The sequence below is a fragment of the Leptinotarsa decemlineata genome, unplaced genomic scaffold, assembly GCF_025532065.1.
Source record: "Leptinotarsa decemlineata unplaced genomic scaffold, Ldec_3_MD MMD2_tig00000505_RagTag_RagTag, whole genome shotgun sequence".
In the NCBI taxonomy this organism is placed as follows: domain Eukaryota; kingdom Metazoa; phylum Arthropoda; class Insecta; order Coleoptera; family Chrysomelidae; genus Leptinotarsa; species Leptinotarsa decemlineata.
In genome coordinates, this window is record NW_027412549.1 from 11,884,739 (window position 1) to 11,903,391 (window position 18,653).

The 18,653-nt window shown below is 33.3% G+C and overlaps 1 protein-coding gene and 1 long non-coding RNA gene across 5 annotated transcripts in view; one reads left to right on the forward strand and one right to left on the reverse strand.

Annotated features, from left to right (window-relative positions):
• LOC141481777 (uncharacterized) overlaps positions 1–4,458 on the forward strand; it is a 31,291-nt gene extending 26,833 nt beyond the window's left edge. Inside the window, exon 2 of the long non-coding RNA XR_012465169.1 lies at positions 4,132–4,458. This is a non-coding gene — a long non-coding RNA (uncharacterized lncRNA). The remainder of the gene's footprint in view (positions 1–4,131) is intronic.
• A 12,754-nt stretch (positions 4,459–17,212) lies between these two features.
• Positions 17,213–18,653, reverse strand: part of LOC111513747 (cytochrome P450 6k1) — a 35,321-nt gene continuing 33,880 nt past the window's right edge. For all 4 annotated transcript variants that reach the window (XR_012465167.1, XM_074173947.1, XM_074173946.1 and 1 more), the window contains one exon: positions 17,213–17,448. Coding sequence is in view for 3 of the 4 variants with exons in the window: in XM_074173947.1 (XP_074030048.1) it covers positions 17,276–17,448 (173 nt within the window). In the remaining variant the exon portion in view is untranslated. The remainder of the gene's footprint in view (positions 17,449–18,653) is intronic.

Sequence of the window (18,653 nt, forward strand, 5' to 3'; positions counted from 1 at the left end):
CAATTTGATCAACTGTACCAGCAGCTCGTCCACTTCCTGATTTGTATGAAGGAAGAAGGCCCGGTCATATCTTCCGTGGAAAATGGAGTGCTTCAACAAATTATGTAGATCGTCAGATTGATGGCTCTTATGAAATATAGAATCATTATCAACACGTTCTCGAAAACAAATTATATTTTCATGGGTCACCCAGCCCAATTTAGATCATGATAAAACTGGACTATTTTTCCAATTTCTCTTATGTCTCGAGCAATTATCAAATCGATGTTATTTTGACCTATATGTATTTTTGGTTCGGCAGTAAAGAGATGGGATGGAATCAAAGGATGCAATCTTGCCAAAATCACCCTGGGCTTCCCTGGGAAGCTGGAACCGAAAAAATATCCGGCAATGACCAGGAAAAATCTACGCTCAACAGTAGAATTTTTGACTGGCCACTGTTAATTAAGGCAACACCTTCATAATATAGGGCTAGTGGACATACCTCTAAGCAGGATGTGTGAACAGGAAGATGAAACTGTCAGCCATGTGTCTTAGTGACCTGTTCACTTTCCTGGAAAGGACAGGATGGATGATAACCTAGGAGGACAACTCCTCGGGAGGATGTACAATGGGTAACATGTGGCCTACACTCACCCTCCCTACTCTACAGATACAGAAGCAATATTTTCATAGATCACCCAGCTCAATTTAGATCGTGATAAAACGGAATTATTTTTTTTTCTTTCTCTCATGTCTCGAGCAATTATCAAATCAATGTTATTTTGACCTATATGTATTTTTGGTTAGGCATTTGACATCGACCCGATATTTGCCGATGCCAAATACTTCCAATCTTTTTGCCAAATCTTTCGAATTCAAAGTTTGCGTGGGTAGATTGAGTATACTTCATAATCAACTGAAACTATAAAATTTGTTGAATCTAAAGTCATAGAATTCAAAGAATTATTTTCCAAAGTAGGTTGTAAGGGTGTTTTTTCATTAGCTCTCGAATACATTTGACAAATACGACAATTAGGTTAAAAAAAATTTGTTTGAGAACTTTTCGAATTATATTTCTTTCATGATAAAAAAGTATATTATTATGCGAAAAATATCATTTCTTATATCTCAATAGTTTTGAATTTCAGACAGAACATTACACTTATGCAGTGGCTAATTTTTCAAAGTGAAGTATCTAATTTTTTGTAAGGCTCAATCTTCCGATGTGGCTTTTCACTTGAGTTCATTTCATTTCGAAGTAGAAATAATAGAATGTACTTTCAAATTATTTCAGTTGATATTTCATCGGAAGTATCAGGAACTTTCAGGAACTTTCCTGGCAGATATTATAGCGTAAAGTGATATTTTAACAAGCGAATGGTTTATCTCAGTATTTTTGGCGACATTTCAACTATTTGTTTTTTCAATAATCCCGGTAATGATCTTTTTCAATGGTGAAAAATTGTGTTTCAGTTAAGAAAACAAGAACCAATTCTATTTTTTTCCACCTAAGCCATATGGGCTTGCACTGATGATGTTAGTAAAGGTTTTGTTTAAAACAATATTGTTCATTTCTATTCCACACCCAATCATTTTTTTCACTCAGCAATTTTCTCAATTCGCTGCTCTCTTGTGGTATATTCAAAATATACTTTGCTAAGTAAACAACCGTTCCTAAAAAGCAATGAAGTTCTTTCTTATTTATTAAGAAATTCATCGCTTGGATTGCTTTGTTCGTCCGGTACGATACCGTTGATTTTCTGGCCTAAAAACTTCACTAGCGATGTGAAAAACTGGGAGTTTTGCATGTTCAACATTGAACCACTCTTTTTAATTTAACTCAAAACCAACTTTGAATTGTAATCATGATCTTCCTTTGATTTCCCAAGATTTTAAATTTCATCAAAATATGACATGACTACTCCTAAATTTCCCAATAAATCATATGTGAATCTTAGAAAAAATTCAGAGAGCAGGTCAGTCCATAAGGCAAACGAAGTAAGCGGTATCTTCAAAAACAGTGTTTATCGTAAATGATAAAGATCTATACTAATATTATAAATGTTGAAGTTTGTGAGGTCGGATATATGAATCGACCGCCGTGTTGGTCGGTGGTTCAAGCCCCAAGCTGAACTATCGATTTTCACTTGCTATCGTCCAACCCGTGTTAGAAATCACACAGAACCAGAACAGAGATATCAACCTGCCTAGGAACCTATGCGACTGTATTTCAAGCGGAAATTTACGCTATTGAATTGTGTGCGGAGAGATTGTAAGAATCCAACCTCATACACAAATCAATAAAAACATTTTCGGACAGTCAAGCTGCGTTGGAAGCTCTTGGCTTCTACCGAGCTACGTCTAAATTGGTAGCGAATTTCCAAAAACTACTCGTCTCGATAGAAAGACTCAACAGATTGCCTCTGGTCTGGATTCCTGGCCATACTGGCCTGGAAGGCATTGAGGCTGCTGACTTTCTTTTAAAGGCGGGTGCAGCAAGCAGCTTCATTAGACTAGAATGTCATTGGCATCGCTTTAGTTTATTAACTTACAGACGAATCTATTGAACCTAGAATCTTGCAATAGTGAGGTAGATTCTTTATATGGCGTAAATAAGCATCAAGAAAGAGAATCAGGAATTTCTACCCCCAAGGGGAAAATATGGGTTCAAAGATTGTATTGAATTTCGTCAATGTTGAAGTTGAAAACCTGAAGTTTTGGGTAAATAAAAAATATTGTAACTATTTGTTTAAAATGAACTGTCACGAAACTTAATGTGACAAACCAAATTCTACGCAGGCGAAGCCGCGGGCAACAACTAGTTTTTCATTTGTTAGATAAATTCGGAGGAATGCTCCAGAACACCGGTATGAGGAATATTCCTCTTTTGATAAATTCATTCGAATTGCGCGGATTAATGTTAATTTCCACATCCTCTTTACTTTTCGGAACTAAGATAATTGGATCAACACAATCGGTTGGTTCAGTTACTAAAACTGAATCTATATCATCAAGTTTTTCCTTCACTTTGTATTTTAATTCAAATGAAATTTTTCGGGTTGAACTGATACTAAAAATTGCATCTTCTGATAAAGTTATTTCACATAGCTCACATAATTTGAACCCTATATATGTATGTGTGTGTATATATACACATATACATATACACACACACACACACACACACACACACACACACACATATATATATATATATATATATATATATATATATATATATATATATATATATAGTTACACCTCTCTCGAAGCGAAGCAGTAACTCGTCTTGATAATGCCATCTGGGATGATGGCGAAACGTCGACTATCGAATAGTACACAACGGATGAACACCCGAAAAAACAACATATATATATATATATATATATATATATATATATATATATATATATATATATATATATATATATATATATATATATATATATATATATTTATATATATATACATATATATATATATATATATATATATATATATATATATATATATATTTATATATATATATATATATATATATATATATATATATATATATATATATATATATATATATATATTTATATATATATATATATATATATATATATATATATATATATCAAAAGGATCAAAAGGAGGATATTCGTGTCCGCGGTTTGCCTCCATATTTCTTGAGTGTCATGTCCACGAATTTCCTATATATATATATATATATATGGTGAAATCAATATTAAATTTTACAAAAAGGGTTTGAAGCTTTATATCTTCTATTAATTATCTGCGAGCGCTTTCGACAGTTGGTAGTACTGTCATCTTCTAGGCACTCCTCAAACTGAACTTGTCATCCTGTCGTCTGCCTCTTTATACAGTCAGAGCGTCTCAACTCAGGTATTTCAGGTACTTTAGGTAAATTTGTCTGTATTTGTACTGCATCAGGTACTCTTTTTTGTGTTAGATCTTCTCTAGGAATGTGTATGGTTTTGTTTATTATATTGAATGTGAGGTCTAGTAGTGTTTTGATTTGTACTTGTTCCTCGATAAGTGATTTATGACTGTTAAGTTTATGGATGTTCAAGTTTTCCCAAATGTCCATGCGGTTATTTTTGTTGACTGTTAATGAAATTTTAATTATAATTTTTATTTCAGAGTGATCTTCATCAAGTATGTTTTGAATGGAGTATTCATAGAATACGGAAAACAAGAAATGCTATTGCTCCAGCAGGGAGACCAAATATATTGTATACGATTGCTTCCCTTTAAGGAGTTAGAGATCACCTCATCAAGATTCCATCATTCGCCGGAGTGTACATATCCTCGGACAGCCTGAGATGAAGATTTTTGGAAATTATGTTCAATTTTTATGAAAAAAATAATTACAAAAGGTCCCTAGATTCTTATGCCACAATTGATTTATACATTAACCTGAGAAGTGTATTAATTATGTTATTTCAATAAATTTCAGATTGATAATTATGCATTGATATTATTCAGTATCTTTTTGAAAAAGTAAATGCTTTCCGCACGAGTAGGAGAAAGTCGACTTTGGCCAAAATATTAGTTTCTCATCATAGTAAATCAATCTGATTAGTAATATCCTTACTTCATTATCAAAACTTATCTAAAATTCAGTTTTTCACTACAACTGAAGAAATTTCTAGTAGAAATTTATTAACGCTTTCAAAGAATACTCTACACATTCATATCTTAAACGTCATGTAGAAACACAGTTTACAATGGCAACCAACTAATACTGTCGGTATGGTCTTCGAAGATATACAATGTTCATTTCTTAGGTATTATGAGTGTTCTCTCCTTGTTTCGAAAAATCATAGAGATCTAATGACGCAAAAAAACTATCTAGAGCAGAATGGTTCCCGAACATTCAATTAAAAAATAATGAGTAGGCTTCGAATATTCAATAAAATCGGTTTCTGTCATATTTCTTCGTAAAAAACATACCACAATGAGAAGATTGGAGCACTGTCGAAGTGATTTGAAAAAAGTGTCGAAATTTCGAGATAAAAGTCGAAATTACGAGATAAAAGTCGAAATTACGAGATAAAAGTCGAAATTACGAGATAAAAGTCGAAATTATGAGATGAAAGTCGAAATCAAGAGATAAAAGTCGAAATAACGAGATAAAAGTCGAAATTACGACATAAAAGTCGAAATTTCGACTTTAAAGTCGAAATTATGGTGGATCAAATAAACAAATAATCTTTGGCCTTTCTACGCTTCCGTAATACGTTAATGGGTCTCCTATATGAAATATATCAGAGAATTCTAAACAAAGGTTCTCAATCGATTCTTTTTCATTTAAATGTTCTGAACGAAGCAGACTTTTTATTCCTCATTAACGATTTGGACAAAGTTGCTTTCGGACAAACATTTCGTTGCTGTGCCACTGTTTCTGGTTTCAAGGGTGGGAGTATAAAAAAATGCATGATGGCACTCCTTCCTTCATAGTCTAGTTCACATGTACTTTTTTTGTAACATTTTTCAGCCCTGTCCAAAAATTACGACCAAGGTGTCATTCGATTCGTATTTTTGCCTAGAAAGTTTAAGGAAAGGTCCGAAAACGCGCCGATAAAAACTACAAAAGTTATAAACAATTAAGTGAAAAAAATGGGGCTTTAGTTTTTTCTTAATATCTCGGAAAATTTTCAAAATTTTGGAAATTTGAAAAAAGATTTGTAAAGATCAATGAATTTGCGTAAAAAAAGTCCCGACTCCCGAAACTGTATCTCGATTATTTATAATTTTTACAGAGCCCTGAAAATAGAGCCAAAAGCGGGTAGTCTGGCTTCCGCGCGCCTTTTGTCACTCTGACATAAAAACAAAAAAAAAATTTAAACATATTAAATGTAACTTTTTTACGCAAATTCATTGATCTTTTCAAATCTTCAAATTTCCAAAATTTTTAAAATTTTCCCGAGATATTAAGAAAAAACTAAAGCCCCATTTTTTTCACTTGATGGTTTATATTTTTTATAATTTTTATCTGCGCCTCTTCGGACCTTCCCTTAAACTTTCTAGGCAAAAATACAACTCGAATGACACCTTGGTCATAATTTTTGTCACCAAAAAGAGCTAAATCGAGTACATGTGAACCAGACTACAAGAAGAAGGTCAAACTGTTTAATCTTCCTCTTGAAGATGATCACTTGGTGATCGAAACACGTGCCGAGGTGTTAAAAACAACGATTTGGTGTTGGGAAAAAACTCCAGGGATATTAATCTATATCTATACTAATATTATAGATGTGAGGATGGATATATGTATGAATGTATGTATGTTTGTGTCTCTTTCACGCCTAAACGACTAAACGGATTTATATGAAACCTTACATAAATACACCTTATACATCAGAATAATATATAGGTTACAATTAACAAAAGGTTTTGTGTAATTTTGGTCATAATATATATTAAGTCATAATAAGTATTGAGTAAGTCGAAAAAAATTCTTGCTCCCTGAGAGCTATCTTGGCGTGCGCTGCCTATACCGGTGGAGTTACATGCAGATAATGTACCGTGAGATTGTTTATCTCAAATAGTTCTAAATAAAAGTCCGCGATAGCATATATCTACCTCTTATGTGGTAGCCACTATATTATGCAAAATAATGAGCCATAAATACATTTAAATTGGATACGTTTTTACAATGCACATTTTAGAATATCTGTCAAATTCTTATAAAAATTGATACAATTGTCGTTTTCAGTATTTAATATAGATAAACTTTGTCTTTCACGATAAGATTAACTTGACACAAAGCAGTAAGCCAAAACGTGTCGCGTTTACTGTAAGAGGCGGAGTACGATGCGCGGGGGTAGGGGGTGGTCTAAGCAATGAAGCGCCATCGCCGAGAAAACGACCCGAATGTGAGCAGACGTGTGAGGGCAGACGTCGTTGACGGTTGTGTTGGTTTTGCGAATTTCTTTATAGATAACATAATTCGAATCTCGAAGCTATTCTTTTCTTAGTGCAGTTGGCACATTTTTTTAGTAACGGTATTTTTGAAGTAGAAATATAAATTACTAGCTGTTGCCCGCTTTTATATTAACGTTCAGCCGAAGCTACTGAACCTAGAATCTTGAAATATGCAGGGAGATTCTTTATGTAGCGTAAATAAGCATCAATAAAGGGAATCAGGAATTTCCACCCCCAAGGGGGAAAAATAGGGGATCAAAGATTGTTTTGAATCCGTCAGTTTTGAAGTTGGAAACCTGAAGTTTTGGATTGATAAAAAAATATTGTAACCATTTATTTAAAATGGTCTGTCACGAAACCTAATGTGATAGACCAAATTCTGAGCGGGCGAAGCCACGACCAACAACTAGTACTTTTATAACTCACACATTTCTATTTCTCTGAGTCCATGCAGATGAAATCGCAGGCAAAAGATAGTTTATATTAGTAAGATAGTACAGAAAACTTTCTCACCTTGAAGTCACAGCTGAAAAATATGTTTCGTCCATGGATACAAAAAATGTTAAAAAAATCGATTTCATACAAAACAGTTACTTTTATTTTGATTTCCACCTGATATATTAGGTAACTAAAAAAATGTATGTCACTCAATCTAATATTTCAATTGTTTGATTTGAAAATTACTCTAAAAATCACATCAAAATATATAATGACTGACAAATTTAAAATAGACACTTTTTCTGTACGGACGGTCCGTTTGAATTAATTCCATTAATCTCAACGCAAAATTCGACCTATGCCATATACTATGGACATGTTTTTAACCATTATCACTATCGGAAATGTTTTTGAGCTTTCTATTTCACCATATTCTTCGAACATAAAATATGGAAAACCTCCCTTTTCAATTCGGACATTGTTTTCATATTAAGACTTTCAGAATGCTATTTTTACATAATTCTGATTTCACTGGGATAAAAAGTATTCTAGATTATAAACTATATATGCGTTAAAAATTTGAACCGAATCTGTTGGAACGTTTTTTCTTGACTAAGGAACAAACTTCCAAATATCCAAACATCTGTAACACATGTATTCTTAACCTTCAGCAAAAGATTTGAATACGAAATATACGGCAGGTCTTGAAAATATGCTCATTGTATTTTTTGATTTTCGTATTTCTGCAAAACGCTATAGAAATAATTTCATCTAGATACTTTAGGATGCAAATATTTCAGTTTAGTCATGGCAACAAAACAATAATGGATCTTTCTTAACAGCCCCGACATATACGCTTATTAACTGTTATATCCACAATGAAAATACCAATTTTATTGCCAAGTCATGTTGCATCTATTTTGATAAATGTTTTGATTTCATTCATTTATTTCATTCATTCTGCACTCTGATTGGAAACAAGCATAGGAGTGAATTATTCAGTATCTTAAACTTCCCCAAGTATCCAAGATGTCTTTTGCCTATACATTATACAACACCTTATCCTAATGAAATTTCCTGATACAGGATCCATTTCATTTCAGATTCTCCTGTTGTACTTACGACCCTTACCCTCATTGTTGCGCCTCTCAGCAAATAGCACGCTGAGAGGAGCTGAAGATTTCCTATTTCGTCATTTTGATTATAAAAAAATATCAAGAAAAAGAAAGATTTCAATAAATATCTATAATTGTATGGCAACATGTGTAAAACAAAGTGTTTCCATTTCTTTCGTCTCCGATTTACTATATGGAAATGTAACAATTCAAAAAAATAACTCCCCTTAGGAAATTAAATTCAAATAATTTCATCTTTACTGTTCCCAACGAACTACAAAGATTATAATAGGAAAATACATAAAAAATGCCAATTACCATACCAATTAAAAAATATACGATTCAACACTGTTTCATCTGAATAGAACTGACCCCGCCATGAGAGCTCCTCCAGGTCCCTTTCCAATCGAATAATAAACTGAGCAGATAGGGTCAAAGAGAGTTGGTCGTTTTCTCCTAGAAGAACTGTCCGAAATAACGATCCGTTGTCAGTTTCTTTGCAAGACCTACGTTCCGGACGCCATGTCCCAAGTATCGATATTCAAATTAGTGTGAAGTTAGCCACGCTTTTCCATCCTCAGTTTCTGACGTGCTGACTGTCGATGTTGGGATGGAGGAGATATTGTAAGCAGTGTTGCCAAGTTTCTCATAAATCTAAGGCTGGTATTTAATTGGGCGATATCATACAAATGAGCCGAACAAATCAAGAAACATTTTCTAAACGTATATACAAAGAGAACTTGAAATGAAATTTGTCACTGATAATTATTCACAACCGTATTGAGTAAGCATAGGAAGCGTATTGACAGTACCGATTTTGACACGCATTATTATTTTTTTTGAAGATGAATACCTACTTCCTATTCTCTGACAAAACTTCGTATTTTACAAATAAAGGCAAGAACTTCGTGAAATTTTGTGGAATACCTTTTAGTGCACTAATAGAGTGAATCATTAAATCAGCGTGACGTGCCGTATCGCCTTGATTACAATATTTAATACTTAGGAAAATAAAAAAAATCATATTTTCCTATTTTTGATGAGTAACCCCATGGAATTTGGTAGATAACCATTTGCTGATGTGTACTAACAGGGTGACTCCTCAAATTAGCGTCACCTGCTGTACCAACTCTGATACGAATTTTTATTGGTGGGAGAATAAAAAAGTCATATTTTCCAATCCACGATGAGTACCTCCATGAAATTTTGTGAAAGACAATTCGGAGGGGTGTTCTAACAAGGTGAATCATCAAGTTAGCGTGACATGCCGTACGGACTACCATACGAATTTTTATTGTTTGAAAAATAATAGTGCAACAAAGTATTTAATGTTGTTTTGTTGATTAATCATTATTTCAATATTTGTTTTATTAAAATTCCACAAAGTGTCATCCTTCAATAAATTTTTCGTTCATATTCTGTAATACAATTGACTTCCATTATTGTCCCCTGTATCAACCCTATATATCAATTGAATCATCTTCTATACAGGGTGTAACTAAATAAAAGTAAAACATTTAAGGAGGTGATTCCTCATCGAAAAAAAGATAAGATCTCTCATATAAATTTCATTGAAGCATCCCTTGTTAAGATACAGCCCCTTAAAGGGGGTACATAAAATTTGTATAACAATTTTTTTCACAAGCACTAAAAAAGTTACAATGTTGAAATTAACCTGACATTTTTTACTACCAAAAAAACACTTAGCCAGAAACTTATTTGGTATACCCCATGGTTGCAAGGGGTGGAAAACGCAACCCCTAAAATTTATTTCCAATGTAACTTTTTGTCTTATTATTTGTTCACCATTTAAAATTTATTTTCGATAGCCTGTTTCATTCTAAACAAAAAATGTCTCTTGGGTTTTTTGCCCAAAATAAACCAGTACGCAGCAAAAATTATTTTAGGAACAACTACAGAGATACATCGTCAGAAATGCGAAAATACGAAACTAATCTATCTAGTAGGTCGCTATTAGCGATAGTGACAATTAAATTGGTATGACGCTGTCAGTTTGTGAATTATCCAAATTGAATTAATACTAATTGTGTGTTGTTGTTCTGTTCTGAATTTGTTACTTTAATAATTCACTTGTTATTAAAATGGCATACACAAATGAGGAAATGGCTGATATGCATTACGTTTACGGTCTGTCGCAGGGAAATGGGTTAGAAGCTTCTAGAAGATATGCTGAAATGTATCCTCAACGGCAGCATCCTTCACATAGAATATTTGCTCGACTTCATCAACGATTACAAGAATATGGTTATTGGTTATTGGTTATGGAGTTATTGGGGATGATTTAATTGGGCCTCATTTTCTACCTCCTCGATTGAATGGTGAGGCATACGTTCAATTTTTAAGAGAAGTGCATCCAGTTCTGCTGGAAGAAGTTCCTTTGGACGTCAGAAGGGATATGTTTTTTTTTTGCCTGATGGGGCTCCCGCCCATTTTAGTCAAATAGCATGTCAGCATTCAACTGAAACATATGCAAATCAGTGGACTACATCCAGAAACATTCTTTAGGCAGCCAAGTAACTTTTATAAGTAACCCTTATATCAAATTCAACATTAAGGAAATCTATCAAAGTGACGGAGAGCTACCTGACCCTCTAGTCTAGAGGTTACCAATAGGTCAAACGACTCTGCCAGTTACATATTGTTGAATACGTAAATACTTTTTAGACAAAACTTTATTTCAGCATTAACAAGATGAATTCGGCAAACAGAACGGATGAAATTGCATTTTGCTTATATTTATAATATTTGTTTTGCCTACCTGATTCATAGGTAGTCTGGAATAGTGGATGTAACTCTATCCCTGTGCGAATCTTGGTCAGCGAACTGGGTTCATAATGTATAATAACTCACTAGAAATTAATATTATATTCAATAATTGGAGCACTATAGGTCGATGATTGCCAACTTTTTTTGGCCTGAGTTGGATAATCTGGACATCAACGACATGTGGTTTCAACAAGATGTGCCACACGTAGACTTTTTTTTTGTGGGGTTTTATTAAGTCGCAAGAGTATGTGAATAAGCCACAAACCACGACGTCCCTCAAAGCCAACATAACCCATGCCATCGATCAAATTCAGCCTGATTTATGCGCAAGGGTCATGGAAAATTGGACGTTTCGGATGCGCTCTAGTATTGTTTTTGAGCAACATGATAATTTTCATGCTTGTTTTGAAAACTTCAGCATTCAATTCATGCCAGAAAAATCATGAAATAGTGTTGGTAGATATGAACCCGGATTTTGTTTTTTCTAACTGAATAATTTGTTTCAAAGTAGTCTTGTAATTCATACCTGGATCAAAATAAACAACTACATTTGGGAAACATTTGATTGAAAAAAATATTTCTTGAAAAGAAAATAGTAGTCAATCAACATAATTAATTACCTTTTTAGTAATAGATAATATGGCCATGAAAAGTATTGATTTTTTTCAGTGTTTTTTTACCGAAATGATTGGTAGGAAAAAACACTAACAAATAGTATTCGTCATTTATAACTAATGTTCTATTCGAAAAACAAATAATTTTACCGGTAATGCTCATTTTAACTGTTATTATCTGTTGATACACTTAGCAAAAACAGTCAATCATTGATTGAATGAAATCATTTACATGATTTTTTCTATGGCAATTATATGGCAATGTTCAATATGGCCGAAAGTGACAGTGATCAGGAAAATGCTGAAGATAATAATACTCAGTTTAAATTTAAATGTTGCGCGAAAAAAGTGAGCAAAGTTGCTGTTTGTGAAAATTGTCTCAACATCTACCATCCGAGTTGTGCAAGAAAAATGTTTCTCAAGGTAAATGACGGTAAACTCATTTGCTGTAGTCTTGGAGATGGTCATAGGAAAAAGTGCTGGAACAACACAGCCCAACAGAAAATAGTGGATGAAAATGAGAAGTTGAAGTTGGAAATTCGACTTCTGAAATTATTAACAGAAGAAATGAGAGACAAAAACACTATGGTTTCTCTGGAGGCGAACGAAGAGTGTGGTTATATGTATATAGAGTAAAAAGAGCAGCGAACGAAGACCATATCATAAAATATATATATATATCAAAAAAACCTGGGTTCAAAAAGGATGCAAAAGAGCTTCCGGGTGAACAGAAACAACTCAAAAGATTTGTTGTCGCAGCACCTCTGGAAAAAAAGAGGAAATATACAGACCTGACTTGTGGCCTGAGTATGTATGAGTCAAGATTCAACTTTGAGCGGCATCGCGAATTCCTTAATGAACAAGGTGGGGATTTTTTATAGGAAACCGGGCCACAGGGGGAACAAAAAAAGTTACGGAAACGAACAAAGTGACGGGAAAAATCAGCATATTCCATCAAAATGTACAGTGCATATCAAACTGTCTCAACAATCTTAGTGTTGTAATATCAGAAACAAGGGCTACCTTCGTAGCAATCACTGAGCACTGGCAGTCGACAAATAGTATGGATGTTTATCAACTGGAAAACTACAACCTGGTATCTTCCTATTGTAGAACATCCAACAAAGCTCACGGTGGGGTGACACTATATGCCCTTCGTCCCTACAAACCGGTGATTAGGACTGATCTGAACATGTTAAGTGAAGAATATATGTTTGAATGTACGGCAGCAGAATTAAAAATTAATAATATACAATATGTTGTCTGTGTCATATACAGACCTTCAAGTGCAAATTTCTCCCATTTCATCGAAAAAATGGATGTGCTACTAGAAAAAGCTACTGAAGAAGACAAACTTGTGCTGGTAGCTGGTGACTTCAATATTGATATGATGGACTCTGCTGAAAACCCAAAGGCATAGAGAAGTTATGAATAATCTACTGAGCTCCTATAACATGCAAATACCTATCCAAGAACCAACTAGGGTCTGTGATACTTCCTCTGCATGTCTAGATAACATTTACATATCCAGTTATGCAACTTATGAATCGAAGGTATTGAAAACAAATATATCTGATCATTATGCACAGTATGTGTGCATACAAGAGAAGATAGTTTTGAACCCTAAATATAAATTGGAAAGAAACTACAGCAAAAAAAATTTGAGATTTTTTACAAATTACTTACAAAAGAAACCTGGCTAAAGGTATATGAGGAAGTATCAGTAGACAACATGTATAATAATTTCATTATGTTACTCTCCACACATTTTAACAACGCATTTCCTATAAAACAAACGAAAATAAACACTCATATAAAACCACAATGGATAACTGAAACTATCTTAGAAGCAAAAAACACATTAAACTTTCTCTCAGAACTATACCAATTGAAAAAAAAGTACTTTCTGAGTTCAAACTATTTTATTCAAACTTGCTTTTGATAGAAAATAAAAAATACTATGGAGAAAAAATTGCACTTTCTGACAACAAGTCAAGGACGATTTGGAGTATTGTCAACACTGAGAAAGGCAGGCAAGTCATTTCGGAAAATTCTTTCAAAGGATTAAAAATCGAAGACAGACTGATAGTGTCCCCACAAGAGGCTAGTAATCTGATGAATGACTTTTTCGTCACGGCAGCCACAAAAAATGTTGGTAATACTCCATGTAGTTTGGCCTTGGCAAATGTGCCAGAAATTTTAAACTCAATTTACTTATCAGAAGTTACAGAAATCGAAGTATTAGACATTATAAATGGCCTTAAAAATAAGTATTCATAAGGGGATGATAACATTAGCAATGTACTCCTGAAAAAAATCAGTGTGTACATTGTAAAACCTATAACATACATATTGAATGAATCCTTGAAATACGGAACATATCCAACTAGACTGAAAACGGCAATTGTTACTCCTGTATTTGAAAAGTGTGATCCTCTAGTAATTGATAATTATAGACCTATCAGTCTGCTGTCTAGTTTCTTCAAACTATTTGAAATTGTTATGAGTGTTAGACTTATACCTTTCTTAGATGTTAATAAGGTTATTGTGAACAACCAACATGGATTTCAAAAAAGAAAGTCGACAACCACAGCAATATTCAGTTTTGTTGAGAAGACTCTATCATTGCTTGATGATGATTCAATGGCACTTGGTGTTTTTTTTGGATCAATCAAAGGCTTTTGATTGTGAGTGCCATGCCATTCTTCTACAGATATTGAAGAAAATGGGTATACGTGACCCTGCACAGGATTAGTTTAGATCCTACCTCACAGGTCGCACCCAGAGGGTATGTATAAAGGACAATGCATTAGATCTCCACTCAGAAACTGCTTTAATATCAAGAGGAGTGCCACAGGGTAGTATATTAGGACCAATCCTGTTCATTTTATATGTAAACGATCTACCATATATAGTCCATGATAAATCCGTTATATTAACAAATTATGCCGATGACACAAACGTTCTAATTGCTGGAAAAAACTATCAAGAAATGACTAAAAAAACAAATAACACTGTACTCCTACTATCAGATTGGTTCCAAAAAAACTTACTAATACTAAACACTGAAAAAACAAACTGCATACTTTTTAAGCATAGTTGAAATACACGAGATTTCCCAGCACACATCGAAATCGATAACACGCAAATGTCTTTTGTTAACTCCACCAAATTCCTGGGGGTCATCATTGATAGACACATGTGCTAGATGAAACACATTCAACTGCTCTGCGGCAACCTTAGTAGAGTTTGCTACTCTTTGAAGGAACTCCAAAAAGTCGTTAATCAGACTACCCTACGAACGGCATATTACGGTCATTTTCACTCCATCATGTGCTACGGAATTATATTCTGGGGCGGCACACACAATGAAGAGGTCTTTAGAATCCAAAAGAGAGCAATTAGAATTCTAGCTGGACTAAGAGTAAATGAATCTTGTAGAGGATATTTCAAAAATCGGAACCTTCTCACTCTAACAACTGTATATGTGTTTGAGTGTCTGAACTATGTCTTCAAAAATAAATCACTATTTATACCTTATGGAAATGACAACTCGCACCACACGAGAAATAAGAATATATTCTGCTACCCTCAACATAAAACTACACTCCTAGAAAAAGGCTGTTTTTATATGTCTAAAACTTTACAACTTACTTCCTGGAAACATAAAGATATTAAAGTGCACAATGTATTTGAACACAAACTAAAACAAATGCTTATTGCAGCTGAACCATATGGTTTGGAATATGTGGATGAGGACACTTTCAAGAGATAACTGTCTCTAGCAATATGTTATATGTTGTTCGTAATATAATATGTAATGGGATGAAAATGTACACTATTCCTTCTGACTTGTACTATACAAATTTTGTAATTTGTCCCTTGTGCGAAATAAATATTCTATTATATTCTATTTATAGAATATAATATAATATAATATAATATAATATATATCTATATATATATATATATATATATATATATATATATATATATATATATATATATATATATATATATATATATATAGATATATATATATATATATATATATATATATATATATAGATATATATATATAAAAATAAATAGATAAGTACTCTTTGATCATTCCCATATTGATTTCAATTTAAGAGCCACCGGTATACAGCTGTTTCAGCCTATTGGGCATCGTCAGTACCGGGCAGGCGGTCCTCGATTGAAGACAAAATGAGAAAAAACCAAGAAAGTACTTGATAAAAATAGCTGCGTAAACGCAAGCGAAACATAAGTGGAACCACCTATTGGTGTGACACCCAAGTCAACTTGCCAAGTTTTTATGTCAGTGTTGGTGGTTTGACCAATCAACCGACAACTGCGGTAGCAGAAATTTGGGAAGCTAACCTGAAATGCCATCGGAAAACGAATCCACATGTTTCTAGAAATGATATGAAATCTAGGAAGGTTAATGCAGTCAAGCTGCTGGAAAATAATTCCATGAAAATCAAAAAATAAATAGATAAGTACTCTTTGATCATTCCCATATTGATTTCAATTTAAGAGCCACCGGTATACAGCTGTTTCAGCCTATTGGGCATCGTCAGTACCGGGCAGGCGTTCCTCGATTGAAGACAAAATGAGAAAAAACCAAGAAAGTACTTGATAAAAATAGCTGCGTAAACGCAAGCGAAACATAAGTGGAACCACCTATTGGTGTGACACCCAAGTCAACTTGCCAAGCTTCCCAAATTTCTGCTACCGCAGTTGTCGGTTGATTGGTCAAACCACCAACACTGACATAAAAACTTGGCAAGTTGACTTGGGTGTCACACCAATAGGTGGTTCCACTTATGTTTCGCTTGCGTTTACGCAGCTATTTTTATCAAGTACTTTCTTGGTTTTTTCTCATTTTGTCTTCAATCGAGGACCGCCTGCCCGGTACTGACGATGCCCAATAGGCTGAAACAGCTGTATACCGGTGGCTCTTAGATTGAAATCAATATGGGAATGATCAAAGAGTACTTATCTATTTATTTTTTGATTTTCATGGAATTATTTCCCAGCAGCTTGACTGCATTAACCTTTCTAGATTTTATATATATATATATATATATATATATATATATATATATATATATATATATATATATATATATATATATATATATATCTATATATGTATATATATATATATCTATATATATATATAGATATATATATATATATCTATATATATATATAGATATATATATATATATATATATATATATATATATATATATATATATATATATATATATATATATATGTATAAATGTTTGTTTTACATTATGGTTATAATCAATGAACCCAATCACTAGATACTAAATGAATCACCATTTTTAATCATTATTCTACATTGTAATCACATATATTTCTTCACCATCAATATCCCTCATAAGGCTTTACAATCATGGGCAAACCAACTATTGATTGGTTGGAAAAACTTTTGACAGAAAATTCCACAGGATCAGGAGTTACAGCACATTTTTCTATTTCAAACCGTGAAATAATATTAATTAAAGCCAGTTGGGTGCTCAGAATTCCAAATCTTTCACCTGAAAATAATGTATGTTACTTTTTAAATCAAGAAAATATTTCAAGTTTGTAAGTGGATACTCTGGTAGTGGTCTATGGTATCTCTTTCAAAAGATGAATAATTAAACATATCTTCATTACATTAAATGATAAGAATGTTTTCCTAATCATTCTTTCATTCAATTATGAAAATTCACACGTCCTTTTTTACTTTCGATAAAAGAAATTAAGATACATATAAAAAATCACAATTCAAAATGAAGACTGTACGCACTACATGTATCGTCCGTTTGATTTTTTAATAGTATGTAGTAGCATTCATAGTAAACGATATTTAAGGATCATATTTTCCTAATAGAATTATTTGCATTCAAATAACTGATGTTCAACATATATTTGGTAAATAGGATCAATAGGGATACAAACTAACAGCAGATTCTTGTAAATGAAAACCCAACCACTCGATATTAGAACGATGGCTTTTTCTCCAGTTTTTTCCATTGATCTTAAAAAGCTGAATATGTTAATGAATATGCGAATGAGCAGAAAATAAGTGAAGTTGATATATAGAATGAGTATACAGGGTCTTTCACGACGAGCGTTCGTTAGGAATATATGGAGAACGATTTGAAATAAAAACTTGAAATTTTGTAGTAGTGAGTTCTACAAAATGGCCTTCTCAACTTCAGGGTGGTCGAAATTTCCACCTAAAACATAACATCGAGAAAACTGATGAAACACGATTTTTTCAAATGGAAACCAAACACTATTCTAATATTTTTGGATACTACGAAGTCTAACAGAGATCAAAACATCTGATACCTGGCCTGAGGAGAGATACCTATATACGCTAAAAAAATTAATATTATAACAATTTCAAATATTTTTCACTATTCATCTCTTCCAAGTTTTCTACACAGTAAAAACTGAAGTCCTGATTCGATCCGCAGCGGGGCTAATAGAAATTATGTGCCCTGTTCTTTCTTTCATCATCTTCAAGAGATGGCATGCATGTACTGTTTTCCGACAGTCCAAATCTCTCATATGATGATTCAGACGACAATGACCTATTAATAGGCCCAGTAGTACTTACAATTACTTTTACGCATTGCCGAGCATAAGAAACACACACAGCGAGGGGAAACCAGCAAATCAGGAATAGCAGATCATGTTTGGACCCATCAACACAACATCGAGTGGTCCCAAGCTGAAATCATACACAGAG